This window comes from Perna viridis, chromosome 10 (genome assembly GCF_037379345.1).
Source record: "Perna viridis isolate PV_CMFRI_1.1 ecotype Kerala chromosome 10, ASM3737934v1, whole genome shotgun sequence".
Classification (NCBI taxonomy): domain Eukaryota; kingdom Metazoa; phylum Mollusca; class Bivalvia; order Mytilida; family Mytilidae; genus Perna; species Perna viridis.
The window spans coordinates 5045950-5061215 of record NC_142454.1 but is presented as its reverse complement, the minus strand read 5'-3'; the positions used below and the strand labels follow the sequence as shown (position 1 = coordinate 5061215).

Genomic DNA, 15266 nt, shown 5'->3' with positions numbered 1-15266 from the left:
GTAATATAAAAATAAGATTCTGCGATTGTTTTGATTTCAAGAACGTCTTACGACCTATTCAAACAAAGAAAGAGGACTAAATTCTGGAATTTTAGTATTGTTTGTCTTTCTAATTGAGTTTTGAACGAAATATATAGTGTCACTAAAAAGCGGAAACGGAAAACAGGAAGAATGCTTCAGTAATGATTACAAATTTAGTGACAAAAATATTACCTTAAACAAGTAGTTAAATCGGTGACTGTTTAAAGACATAAAATTAATGTTCATGTCTGATTAAATATAATTTGTGACGTGCATGTATTTAAAAAATCAACTTTTTCGTAATATTTAATGAGGCAGGTCTATCATATACTTCTAGTGAAAAGCAAAATATAAAAATATATTAATAAAAATCTAAATGACACCCAAGTTGTTGTCAAACAATATGTTCATCAGCGGTCAAAGCAAGACGATTGCCGGACTGCACATAATTAGCAAACTACATTGTGATGCTTCAAAGTGTTCAAAATATTAGAGCAAATTTTATCAAAAATAAATTTTCAACGACTTTTCATGCTAAAATTATTTGTACTTAAAACTCTATCTGATTTTTTTTTAAATTTGCGTCGGTTGAAACAATAAAAGTTTTTTTTGCTACAGATTCTTATGGAAACTTCGGACATTTGAAAAAAAATGAAATTGGTCCTGTTTGTGGACATAGCCCTCGTTCAAATGATCCAGGTCATTTTACATTTGCAAATCCTTACGTACATGTATGTATGTAAAACATAATTTAACAAAAATATACATGTACCTACTTATGATATATAATCGATCGGAAATACTCCAATCACACGTAGACGTCGGAAATAGGTATTCATCGATGTTCAAGCTGTATATATGCAATGTACATTTAGATAAAACGACATCGCGGTTTCAATTTCCCTTTTTGACGTGTTAAGGAAGTGAGGACGATATAGATTTATGATGGTTGTAATATTACAACGCATTGCTATGAAAAAAGGTCAGTTTTATATTCATAAAATACATGTATTAAGGACGACAAATATACTGCACCATTAACTACATGTAGTTCAAATTTGTCAACTAAAATTGTGCTGACAAAATATATTCTTTCAAATTTTCATAATCAGTGTATAAAATTTGAAGATAACAGAACAGACGGGAAACCTCTGTAATTACTTCTTGGTACGTCACAGACAGAAGATAACATCTCCAGAAAGAGAGTGTCTGTTGTAATATACATGCAAGTTCAAGCAGCAATGAAGACGATTTCACATCCGTCCTATCTTTCCTTTGTTTTAGATATTAACTAGTGAATAGGATACTTTATTAATTCTTTTTAGTTGAGAAATTGAGATGAAGCATTGAAGTTCTGTGAAACACCATAAGTCTCTTACGACGTGCAACCAAAGGGGCGGTGGTACATTTTTGTATACAATGAGTCGTGGAGGATGGGATTGAAGTACACTCACACACTCCTTTAAGTCACTTAATGTGAATATTTTCTTAATATGAACTCTAAAATCGCAGGCATATACAAAGACCAGACTTAAATTTGACAATAATCAACAAAGACTGATATCTTATATGTATTTGCAAATCACTTTTAAATGAAGTCATTCTCACAGAAATTAAAAGGTGGGACTGAAAATCTAATAATAAATTCATTGATTTGATTCAGTTTGTCTACTTTTCTGGTCTTATTTGAACACGTCATTTTGAATAAGAATGGAATTTATTAGAAGTTGGGATTATTAGTCATGTATGCCAATATAATCCCATGTTTCCCGTGTTAGAACTGATATTTCCATATGCTTATTTTAAGCCTACACGTGCACATGTCACTTAATCAATTAGCATTATAGTAATTCATTCGGATCAATTTGAACTTGACAAATTTTCACAATACAGTGTATATTCAATATCAGATAACCAATGACTTTTATAGTAAATATAGAACGGTCTCTTTATCACTAAGGTAAAGGACTATTTAAGTCACAAGCACACTTGAGTTTTATCTTTATTTGGATAGTGTGTGTGTTATTCGCCTAATGATATTATATATGAAAAATGAGGTAAGTCCGCTTATCTCACATGTTTGGCCTGTTTTATTTCTTCTATTATCTTGTTACCTTGTTAAGGATGATGCATGTGTATTTTTTTCACTAAACATTACACATTGATTTGAGTTGTTGACTCCGATCAATACACTGTGTCATACAGCTGGATATCATGACAAACACGGAACCTAAATGGCTGCTGTGTATTATTGAAGTCCTGTTGAAATAGCTTTAATGAACATTTATGTTGAAGTGGTAGTTTGGGGGGGGGGTGGTGCTATCGTAGACTGATCGTGAAATGAAGAATGCAAATGCAGGAGAGTTTTACATACATGAACATGTAGAACTTTTTAATTATTTTGATACATGTATTTATTGGTACCAAAATGCTACTTTCATGAACATGCGATCACCACATTTATTCACTGTACTTCGATATTTAGTCAATTTTTATTCCGGAACTCCCAACACTGACATTCCGGAACAGTACCACAGTACCTTAGATTTATATAAGAATGTACAAAACATGGTTCCAATTAATTTTGGGTTGTTACACTTCTCCGGCATTAGTATGTTTGTAGTATGATTGAACTTATATAACGTAAATCGAGAGTAGGTGGTACATTGTTGTATTTTTTTCTCATAGGTGATAAAAGTGATTTTTTTTTCAATCACCCCTTTGAAACAATGACAGAGCTACAATGTATAAACTGACTCTTTTCCAGTTATCTCTTCACTTTCCTAAATAGAAATATGAGCATAGAAACCCCGTTGACTCGTTTTCTCTTTGTAAAAGGTGATGTTTGGGGGTCAAAGTTCCCTTTTTCTGATAATGGCACATCATTTTTTTAACTTCAAATTATATTGAATGGTTTTTAAAGATCAAAATGCAGCTTTTCACTAGTAGAACAACGTTAAATTCCGGAATGAATAATATATTTTGAATATCAGCATAATTTGTCCAATCACAATTTCCGATATTGTACATAAAAATCCAACCTTAATTGATGAGAAATTGTACCGTACTTCCTAAATCACAATTTAATCCGCGAGTTGGGAAAAGTCAAATATACAATAATTATTGTCTTCTGAGTAATTACTCGGAAATTACCCGGTATGTTTCAGGATTTATCTTTGAATGTTTGGTAAACCCTCCTTGATCGTTGTAAGCTTTCATAGAACTGCATCCCATGAAATAAAAAATGATTACACATGCATTTAACAATGGTAGCTTCATAATTACAGACATGCAGCGAGATACTTTCATGTATTTACATGTATCTATAAGATATCTCGTTCAGTTACTTTGTGGTGTTTTGATATTGTTGTTCTGTACAGTGTATTTAGTTTTTAGGATGATTTTTATGAAGTGTTTCATTGTTCTATTAAGGAGATTAAGTAATTGTTACGCCCCGTCTGAACTTGTTATTGTACAGAAGACCAATTTAAATTGAAAAATCCCTGATTTTTATGTCACCCCACCATGCTTTAGATTTCTTTTATCATATAGTCTAGATAACATTGTGGATTGTCACGGTAGACACATATCCTTGATAATTAAAGAGATATTGCGTTTTACTTTCAATAAAATAGTTTGGATGTCAATGTAATGTATATACATTCTTTTAAGAAAATTTGTTTTTGAGTATTATTCAAAATGAGAGTCGAGCAGACAGTGGAAATAAAGCGACCTTTTTCAATTTAAGTTACTGTATGCAACTACAATGAATTTGCTGCATGGTTACAATTATCCTTTTTGGTAATTATAACAATAATGGATATGGTTAATATATATCAAAGAGACAACAACCCTACCGGGATGACAAATGTCAGCTCAAGGCAACCAAGGGAACGACAAGGAAACCCCCAAGCCACAGGACAGGCTCCATCTGCCCCAAAACAGCATCATACATATATACATCGAAACAGTTGCCTTTATTGACTCCAGCAACATGAGAGTAAACTGAGAGTAAAAATGAAACAAGGCATACAGCGGCCAGATAAAACAAATTCCTGACTTGGGACAGGCACAAAAAAAACCTTTTAAATCTGGCAACTATGGAAGAAATATTACAAAATTAAAGACGTTGTAAAAGCAGTTCTGATGAACTTCACGTTTGGTTTTCAGCATGTTGAATGGGTCCATTACGGATTTTAATTTACAAAACGAAAATATTATATGAATGAACGAATTGCCATTACCAACTTTAAGTTCGTTTGTCAAAAGTATATTGTATCCCGTAAATTAGTGACTTAATTCAAAATGGCAGGTTTCTTTGATAACTGTAATCATTACAAATGCTTTTTAGGTATTCAACAAAAAAATACTGATTTTTATTTCTTGACTTCCGATGGGTAAAATTTCTTTTATGTAAAAGATTTATAATATTTTAAAACACATGTTTACCTTATTCACATTTGCGCTGGCTTTCAACATGTCCGGTGCTGGGGGTTAGGATAGCACCAAGTCAGAAAATAGTTTGTCAGACAACCTTTACCACTGCTGGTGTACCTAAAAATGCACCAAAACTAATATTGAAAAGAAACCAATCACATCATCAGAAATTTGTTACATGAGCGATACAACTTTTGCTCGATACCTGGCCATGGCCCTCAAAGTGCTCCACGAAAATTGAAAAATAATAACGTCTATAATATGATTATGACAACTCAAAACATATTGCATGAATACATTTAGCCGTAAACTATCAAAACATAATAGTTAGAACTTCAATTTATTTTGTTTCTTTGTTTTGCACAGGGGCCAGTAGAACACATATGATAGCTGTGTCTTTTTTTTGCACAGGGGCCAATAGAACACATATGATAGCTGTGTCTTTTTTGCACAGGGGCCAGTAGAACACATATGATAGCTATGTCTTTTTTTGCACAGGGGCCAGTAGAACACATATGATAGCTGTGTCTTTTTTTGCACAGGGGCCAGTAGAACACATATGATAGCTGTGTCTTTTTATATTACATTACTGACTGAATGTCCCACTATCTAACAATATTTAAATTGCAATCTTTATCAAAATCAGACAGAAAGTGATTTACGCATGTCAAAGCCCACCAAAGTTTCTTTTATTTCTAACCACAAAACCGGTTTTAGTTGGCCATTTGGTTCTTGCACTTTTGATATAAAAAAGTATATAGATTTTGTAAGAAATAGTCCTTTTCCATATTTACGGAATGCAAGCCATTTTAGCAGGTGTTTCAAAGGGATTTAATTTACCAACACACGACAACCTGGTTGGCAGTCTCATTGGAGAAAAGAAGAACAGTGAACACTTTTCTTTGAAAATAATGGTAACAACAAAATTGTTGAATTTTATTCCGATCCATAATCAAGTAAATCAAAATTAAATCTGATCCTGACTTGATACAGGTATTTTATACGAAATCAACGGTGGGGTAAATCTATATTTTACAGCGCTTAACCTCCCTCTTTCATTGCGACGTGAATATATTGGTGGTATAGAAGAAAATCAGAGTTGTTGCTACTTGCTCTAGCGTTGTGAATTAATGATTATTGTGAAATATAAACACCATATGCAGGAGATGAATGAATGTTGCTGCACTCGTAAGGAAAATTTATAATTTTAAAACTTATTTTTGTTATCTTTTTATCATAAATCTTATTATGGAGATGACCACTATGATCGGATACGAGATGTAGGGTAAAAAAAAAGATTCAGGACAAGCTGTTTCAATAGTCTCCTTTATCTCGAGCTCTGATGGATATATTGAAGGTAACCATTTACAAAAAGAAGGGTTGTTAACGGACAAACACCATCAGTATATCTGTATGTGAAATTAAAGGATTTAGCATCTTTTACATTTTAATTCTTTACGAGATATGTAAACTATATTCACCTCGGTAAGTACCGAACTGGTTTGAAATAATATACTTATTAAAGCATCCAAGTATGTTGTACTTACCACACACAACTTCAATAATTCAAATATTTTAATTTTGAATTGGTCCAATCGAACAATAAACACGTCTGTGGGTAGAAGAGTTATTTCCCTTTGTTATTTTTTAAATGGAGTCAAAATTGGGATATCAAGGAGGTGTATTGGCATTTTTTTTTCAAGAGTTACCGTTCTTGATTTGGTTTGTTTTGTGAAAATACAGCATTCGTAGACTGAAAAAGCCTCGTTTGTTTGGTGGGTTTTTCGTCACCATGAATCAGTTTAGCACTGGCTGTGTCTGAATTTTATTTGGACTGCTACTTAAAACTAAAGTACTCTGGAAGGACAACTTACAAGATTCTTTAACTGCACATGCCTAGTACACTGTAGAGTTATTTGTACATGTTGCTAAGCAGCAATCTCATTTACAATGTACTTTCTCACAAAAATCTTCTTATTGCACATGTGCACATACATTGTACATATGGAAACGAAACTTGGAGCATCGCATGAAAAATATAAAAACTTAGATTCCAAATTCTTATCACGACTTGTACATGTACTTAAACACACCTTTTACCTGTCGATCGATATGGGAACCACATATATCAGAAGAAAAGTACTTTTAAATTGTTTTTCTTCCAGATGCCGAATGCACTTATTTGAACAATAAATGGATAAAGCGTTTGCCTGGTTATGTGGTAGGAATGTCGAGCACATGCTGCTACAAATTTAAACGAGGTAGGTTACTTTTTGTGGTGAATACACGTTTATATAGACAGGTACATGTACTATAAATCGGTTGATTCACTTGTTCTGTAAATATACTGCAATAAACAATATACATTTTGCCAATTTTACAATTTAGAAATTTAGAAATTATACAATCAACATTTATGAGTGAGTTTCAGAAACATGGAAAAGCGTTCAATTTGCATTTGTTAACTATTCCTTCCACATTTCTTACCTTTATATAACGTATATTGCTTTCATCTCTCTATTTATGGAAATATATTAAGGAAAACATAAAATACTGCTAAACCCATCTTACTTTATTATTGAACGTATGTGCCGGATTATTAATTTCTGATCGTTTTAATAAAACATTATGTTCAAATAAAACACCAAACACCTCCAAAATATTTCGAAAAAAATTTGCATTGAATTGACGATGTTTTGTCGCCTTTGACCATGTTTTTAAACTGAAACGTTTCAGTTGACGATGCATGTGAACAAACTATTTTTCTTTGCAGCTACAAACTTATAGCAAACTTTATGACGCCTAAATTAAATAATCCCTTACAAAAGTTTTATTAAAGGTACGACATTTGTTAAAATGGGAGTACATGTATAAATCTTTTTGTAGGTATAGTTATAGCTAGTATTACATTCGTTTTCGTCATTACTTATGCATTGGTTAAGCATAATATACCGATTTTACTCGCCAACGTTAGATACAGTTCGGACCTTCGACAAAACCATACTCTTATCCTAGACCATAGTAACTACACAACGTCAAGTAAAACAGTTGGATACTTGTGTCCTTATTTTAGAGGAGGATTAGGGAATCACATGTTCATGTATTCTTCTTTGTATGGAATTGCAAAAATGAAAGGAATGAAATTCGCCATTAATAAAAATGATGAAATAAATAAAGTGTTCTCAGTCGATGCGGATTGTTCAGTTGAAGGGACCAAGGCATGTAAGAATGCCCCGTTTGTTTACGAAAAAAGAGCGTGTGCGTTTGACAAGGAGACTTTCAGTTTTAGCAGTAGCAAAACGGTAAAATTAAAAGCGTATCTGCAATCTTGGAAATATTTTATTAAGTCCGAAAAAAGTATTAGACAGCAGTTTAAGTTTAAATCAGCAGTTCAAGAAAAAGCACAGAAACTGATAAACGGCTATTATGATTACAATCTCAAGGCAAGAAAAAATCTAACCATAGTTGGAGTGCATTTACGACGCGGTGACTACCTCAATGGAAATAATATAAAATATGGTTATGTTGTTGCAACAAAGTCTTATATTGACAAAGCAATGACCTACATGAGAACTAAATTTTCAAACTGCTTATTTCTGGTATTTACTGGAAATGACAAAGAAGCTATTAAATGGCGGGAAGAAAACGTACGTGGTGATGACGTCATACATGTTCCCGCCAACGACCGTATCGTAGATATGTGTGCTCTGTCGAAGTGCAACCATACAATCATAACTGTTGGTTCATTCGGATGGTGGTCAGCGTGGATGGCGAATGGAACAACAATTTATTTCAAAGACGTAGCTAGGCAAAATAGTTCTTTACGCAAAGATTTCAGCAGCGACATGAGCGACTTTTTTCCTCCTAAGTGGATTGGCCTGTAATAAATTATTTTATACGTTTGATGTGTTCTTTTTTTTACTTTACATTCTTTTAGACTAATAGTTTAAACATATTTTATTGCTAAATTTACAGGCCATTGGATTGGACATAAGTCATACCAACTTACAAAGGTCAATTAATTACAAGTATTTTGTGAACATACGTCAGCAACAAAACACAACATACAATGTAAACAACTACATGTAATTGTGACAAAACTGAATCAAGAACAGTATATATGCTATCATGTGTGATGAACTTGTCATTTCAATATTTGCGACAATACGTATCTGAACTAAAAAAGAGTATAAAAGAGAGAAAACAAGGGAAATATTAACAGAATGAAATTAAAATTGCTGGCTGTGATACGCTTTGATTGTGATACTTCCGGTATGGAGGGAAATGTTTTGTTATTTTTGTATTGTGTTAAACTATGATTTTTTAGTAAAATATTGGAATATGGATAGTGATATTGACATCAAAAGCTTCAGTGAGTATTCCCCAAATAATAGTCCTTTTGTCCAAGCACTAACATGATCACTCCAAGTAGACCGAACGTAAATAACGCAATCAATGTAAACATTGAATGCGACGAACAAGAGTACTCTGACTCCCAAATTGGAACACAATGCTCGCAATCGGATTTCGTTCCTAACCAAAACTTTTTTTTTCGCTACTACACGATGAACTGTCTAATCTCCCAAAAGAATCGTACACACAAAAACTAATTGAATTGACACGAAATTCTGAAAATACAATAACCTGGTACTGTACAATTCTTTTAAGTAGAGCAAAATCGACCGAAGGGTGCCCTACAGGGAAAGTTTGTACACATAAAAGTACAACAAGAGGTTCGTCAATCCAAAAATATGCGAAAGACTGTTTCACTCTAACTATGTTTATCAATGGTGATAACACAGGCATCGAAGATGTTTTTTTCGAAAAGATGACGGTTTAACCAAATCAGTATCTGACTATTCTGTGATCATTCCAAATTGCAACATCATCGAAATGAGGTCTACGCTGCAGTCAGCACTAGAACGCTTAACGGTGCTAGAAAAGAACGACTCAGATAATCAGAAAACTATCAAACATTTAAATGAAGAGAATAACAAGCTAAAAACTGATGTACAAAGTATCAATAAGCGCTATGAGCAGCTTAAATTAAAGTGCGATAGAAAATGTACCCAATATAGTGCTACCCACAAACTTATGAACCAACAATCAAAATATATTAATGAATTTGACTTTGGCTTATATACCAAGAAAGTAACGACGATAGAATCAAAGAATGATCGCCTAGCTAAGTTGAACTCAACTTCACAGAAAAGTGTAAATGAATTAAAACTTTCGTGTAAAAATTCATATGCCCATCAACTGACAAAAAATAGCCCGTCGGGTTCCCCAGATCCTTCAAAATTAACGCACACAAGTAACAAGGTGAACTCTACTAATCATACGACACAACGAGTCACAGTCCGAGACTTTAACCTCAAGTTCGAGTAACGGTTATAGTGTATTGAAACAAACCGATTCACGCGATACGTCTGCAATGATCAACGGTACGCAATGCGAAAGTAAAATTCCAGTTATAGTTGCCGAGAAAACGGGTGATAATGTGCAGGCCAACGAACATACTGTTAGTGACCCGAATGATGTTTTCATTGGTGTTACGCGGGAAAGGACCTGGAGATATCACCTATCAGGTATAGACCCAAAATCTACAAGATATGGGATAATTTCATTTCTTGAGAAACGGAACGTGCAAGTAACATACTTCAGGTTGTTCCAGTATCGAATGTTTATCCTGAAAGTGCGAGTGTAATAGAATCGGACTATTTTTGGCTTAGAGGCGTTCACTGCCGCGAATTGTTGAGTAATTATAAATAGAATCAACAATATATGAGTGAATATGAGCAAGAACAGTTCCTTGATGAAAACTTATACACTGATCATGATTAGTAAAACTATAATTAAATATCATATTGTGTTGGTTGCTTTACTGTTAATTATGTCTAGTGTTAAACTGTTGACATGGAATGTCAGAGGAGTTATGTCCTCTACTATTTGTGTAGGTGATTTATTAAGAAAATTTAAATGTGACATATGTGTCATATCTGACCATAAACTTAAAGAGCAATCATTAGATTACTTGTCAACCATAGAAAAAGGGTATTCATGCATTAGCAAAGCTGGCAGATTACCTGTTAAGTATAAAACAGATCATGGCCAAGGTGGCATCGCAATAATGTTTAAAAACTCTTTACAATTTTCTGTAAATCTGTTATCGAATATGGACACAGAACGAATAGTAGGTATAATAGAGGTAAAAACACAATCAAAAGGATCTATTTTTATATTTGGTGTATACATGCCATCTGATAATTATAAAAGTGTATTGAATTATCTTGATGCTGACGTAGATTTTTATTGTAATTATGGTAGTATAATTAATATAAGCAAAAGTGAGGAGAACTTACGCAATTTGTTTCAAAATTTGAATTATCACATGCTGGTGGTAATTTAAATCATAAAGGTCCCGATTACACTTTTATTACGAAAAAAAAACAATGCTTGACTATGTACTTTTTAGTCCTGTGTTGGCAAGGCAACTGAGTTCATATGGAATCCTTGAAGAGGGTTCATTTTCTAGTACATCTGATCATCTTCCTATCATAGAATGAACATTTAATATATGGAAGTGATTTGTTAATAGAAACTTTGACGTCCATGTTCAATCTTATTGTAAGAAAAGGCCATGTACCGTCCGATTAGAAATTCGGCTCACTAGTACCACTGTTTAAAGGAAACAATAAACGTAAGACATCTCCCGATAGGTATAGGCCCAACACAATTCTACCTTGTATATCGAAAGTGTTCAAACAAGTGAATAAAAGTAGACTAACCACAACTATTGGGGAAGACTCCTTTCCGAACCCTCAACAAAAGGAATTTCAGAAGAATCTCAGTTACTTAACCGCTTCCTTCAACCTTCATGAAATTATTTTTCACAATGTTGAATATAATAGCAAAGTCTTTGCTGCTTTTTTCATAGCCGAAAGGCCTTTGACACTGTATGGAGGAAGGGTTTAATGATGAAATTGTATGATTTAAAAGTGAAGGGTAAATTATGGTCAATTGTTAATGATTTATATCTTAACACAAAGAGTTCTGTGATTGTAAATCAATGTCAATTAGCCTCATTTTCCGTGTTAGAGGGTGTTAGACAAGGTAGTGTGTTGTCAGGTTTTTTATATTTGATATTTATTAATGATTTAATTTGTAACATTGAGAATCATAGTAAGAACATAGGTATTTATAATATTGTAAGTTCATTACCTTCTTTAGCTGATGATACATCATGTGTGGCGACTACCCCTATTTCGCTCCAACGTATACTCGATATTTGTTCCCAATATTCGAAAACATGGAGATTCCAATTTAATGCGAGCAAATGTCAAATAATTCAGTTTTCAAAGAACCCGAGAGAACGCAATGACCAGTTTGTTTGACGTATGGGTGACGAAATAATTTCAGTGGTCGATGAGTATACCCACTGAGGTGTAAAACTTAATTCTCGTTTTAAATCAAAGAAGATAACTGAAGATGCTTGCAGGAAAGGGAAACAAAATTTTTTTTGATTAAAAGGTGTAATGTCAAGTTCGACACATCAATATGTCACAATTAAACTTTATAAAACTGTAATCCTACTGAGTGTACTTTATGGATGTGAAATGAGGACAGACTTGCCAAGCCAAGAAACTGCTATCTTAAATAGATTTCAACGTTTCATTGTTAAATATAGTTTGGATTTACACATATCCACAATGAAAGTATCATTGGACTGCATCCGATCATCAGTTGCATTCACAAAAGAAAACTATTTCTACTACATAAATTTGTTAGTTTGAGTATTGAAACATTATCAGATTTTCCTTCTTAGACTTTTCACATATTTATCCAACTCAGAAAGACAAATGTACGGGTTTATTCCTGATATTATCAACATTCTATGTTTGCACAACCTTACTGAATACCTGGTATGCTATATTAATATAGGATTGTTCCCACCGAAAAAAACATTGGAGATTAATTGTAAACATTGCAATTCATAATCAGCAAAGCAAAAAATGGATAAACCGAATAGAAACCGACAATGACTTTATTCGTTTCAAACATCTTCACAAGACAGTCTCAATAGCAACCTTTTGGAAACAGTCGAAATCGTTCAGTGAAATACGGAACTCTTACTTTATCACAAAACTGATAACTACAATTCCAAACAGTACTCCAGATACCTGTAAAGTATGTAATGCGGTTTTTGAAGATGTTTATGTACATGCATGTTGTTCTTATCCGTGTACAAATAACCTTAGGGTATTATTTTGGACACTAGTTATAGAAAATTGCGAACGTCATTTATATTTTGAACTCTCTACTTACGGTGATGAACTGATTTGCCAAGTTCACTCGGTCGGTTGCTATTTTCATACGAATTTTGTGACTTTGAAGACCACAGTGAATTCATGAAGTTGTGCCACACACACGTTATTAAAACTATTGCCGATTATAGCCGATTAATTCGATCCCACACATGATGTATATGTTGTCTAACATGCTCTTCAAATGATTACATATCTTAGCTTGATATAAAACTTCTTCCAGTTATATAACTATATATATATTTATACATCATTTATATATATAAACGTCTCAGAATGTGACGACTCTATTCGCTACACTACTCCATCGGATCAAATTGATAGCGAATAGCGAATAGAGTCGTCACATTCTGAGACGTTTGTATAATATTGATTTGTTGTGACATGCATCAATAATTTGATCCTCTATCCTACATAATAACATCTAAAATGAACTGTCCCGTACTACCATACATCGTGTACTAAGTTACAGCCCTAGATTAATCCTACGAGGAGGAATGACCCGGCCGGCGAAAGCTATATTTTATAAAACCTAGCTGGCCGAGTGGTCTAGGGCGCTGGATTTAGTGCAGGCAGGCGGTGTTGCCATAGGTGTCACAGCGGTACGAGTTCGAGTCCCGCGGAGGGAACGACCAAAAATTTGCTTTGCAAATTTGACAGTTCTAACATCTTTGGGAATTTTTCAGACCTTTCTGTACGTTTATATATCTTCTCTGTATCAATTTTATCCAATGGAGTAGTATAGCGAATAGAGTCGTCACATTTTGAGACGTATATTTAGATATATATATATAAATGATATATATAGTTATATACCTGGAAGAAGTTTATATCAAGCTAAGATATGTAATCATTTGAAGAGCATGTTAGACACCATATCTACACTGCTCCATCGGATCGATTTGATACAGGGATGATAACGTAAACATATAGAAAGGTCTGAAAAATTCCAAACGATGTTACAACTGTCAAATTTGCGATGCAAATTTTTGGTCGGTCCCTCCGCGGGACTCGAACTCGTACCGCTGTGGCATCTATGGCAACACCGCCTGCACTAAATCCAGCGCCCTAGACCACTCGGCCAGCTATATATATATATATATATATATATATATTATGTTTTTTTCTCTAATTATTGTTTACATGTACTGACTTGTATATAATTCTAAGATCTCATGTAATGAGGAAATAAAGAAATGAACGAATGAATGAATGAATGAATGAATGAATGAATGAATGAATGGGCTTTTCGGGGCTTACTTAAAAATGTGTTTACACTTGTTGAAGACCTTTTGGTGATCTTTATAAGTATTTACTATTTTTATAAAGGGTATACGATGGTGCATTTGTTAAAAGTGTAAACGAAACAACACATACAGAGGCCAGAAATTTCTGACTGATGACAGGCGCAAAAGTACGGCGTGTAAAACTTTACACAAAAGGAGTACATACGTAAATAGACATGCAGCACTGTGGTTTGTTATGATTTTGCTGAAAATGTGGTTCGTTCGGAGTCCCTGAAAAAAAAGGATATTTTAATTTGAATGAGGGACTTATTATTTCGTGTCAGTAAATTTTCTAATTATATCAACAATCCAACAGTTAACAAAACTTTTATTTAATAAGTTTCAATTCGAGACCGGGTTTAAAACGTCAAGTTGATGCTAAAAGGTCAGAAATACAAGAAATAACAAAATAACCCGTATGCATGTAATTCATTTTCACATAAATAATTGACACGTAATCTAAATCATACATGCTATAGAGCCTTTAAAATCCGTGCGGGTCATATGATCAAATAAGTCAGCATCATTGTACGAATATTTATACATGTGATATTTTTTTTTAAAATCATAAAAGTAATAATTAAGTCCCGACTAAGTCCAGGAAGAAAATTACTTAAGTCCAACTACAATTGTACACCGCGATAGAACATTTAAAACCGTTTCAGGTTTCATCTTATTATTATCAAATGTACTTTTGGGCATAATATTTTGGGGATATAAAAACTATATACGTAGGTGTTGAAAGGATGTTGCCACAAATTAAAGGAATGTTGGCACCTATATAGCGGAAACTGAGATCAAATGATTCTTTGGGTCAGATCAGCAATAAAGTCAGTCTTATAAGAGAGATGGAATAAGTCAGCGAGTAGAGGTGCACAATTTGTTCCCATTGGAATGCCGATCGTTTGTTAAAAAATGCGTCCAACCTACATCAACTGGACAAATATGTTATCAATAAAACTCCATCATTTTGAATACACACTTTCCGGTACATTTGAAAGATTATTTAGAATCGTTTTTTTACAAATAATGAAGAATCCCTACAAATGACTACATGCAAATGTATCTATCTACGTGTATCGTTTTTTTTAGAGTAACAACGATGTATAATATTTTCGAGTCGGGATTTTAATTGAGTATGGGGAATAGAAGTATAAAGAGATGAAAATTAATAGGTTTTAATGCTAATTAAATTCTG

The 15266-nt window shown here is 33.4% G+C and overlaps 1 protein-coding gene across 5 annotated transcripts; it reads left to right on the top strand.

The window, feature by feature from the left end:
- The first annotated feature begins 849 nt into the window (after nt 1-849).
- On the top strand, nt 850-8360 carry LOC148604246 (galactoside alpha-(1,2)-fucosyltransferase 2-like). 5 transcript variants are annotated; one of them, XM_088549997.1, is made up of 4 exons: nt 895-1003; nt 1347-1981; nt 6624-6719; nt 7345-8360. In XM_088549997.1, exons 3-4 carry the CDS (start codon nt 6686-6688, stop codon nt 8340-8342), a joined length of 1032 nt encoding a protein of 343 aa, XP_088406123.1. In that variant the 5' UTR covers nt 895-1003; nt 1347-1981; nt 6624-6685; the 3' UTR covers nt 8343-8360. The 5 variants fall into 5 exon arrangements, with proteins under 5 accessions (XP_088406119.1, XP_088406123.1, XP_088406121.1 ...); XM_088549993.1 differs by lacking the exon at nt 1347-1981 and having other exon boundaries at nt 850-1003; XM_088549995.1 differs by lacking the exon at nt 895-1003 and having other exon boundaries at nt 1921-2078.
- Nucleotides 8361-15266: the final 6906 nt, after the last annotated feature.

Coding starts and splice junctions, on each gene's coding strand:
- LOC148604246 (XM_088549993.1), top strand. CDS start 964: ATGATGGTTGTAATATTACAACGCATTGCTATGAAAAAAG. Junction 1,004..6,623: donor ACGCATTGCTATGAAAAAAG/GTCAGTTTTATA, acceptor TTTTTCTTCCAG/ATGCCGAATGCACTTATTTG. Junction 6,720..7,344: donor CTGCTACAAATTTAAACGAG/GTAGGTTACTTT, acceptor ATCTTTTTGTAG/GTATAGTTATAGCTAGTATT.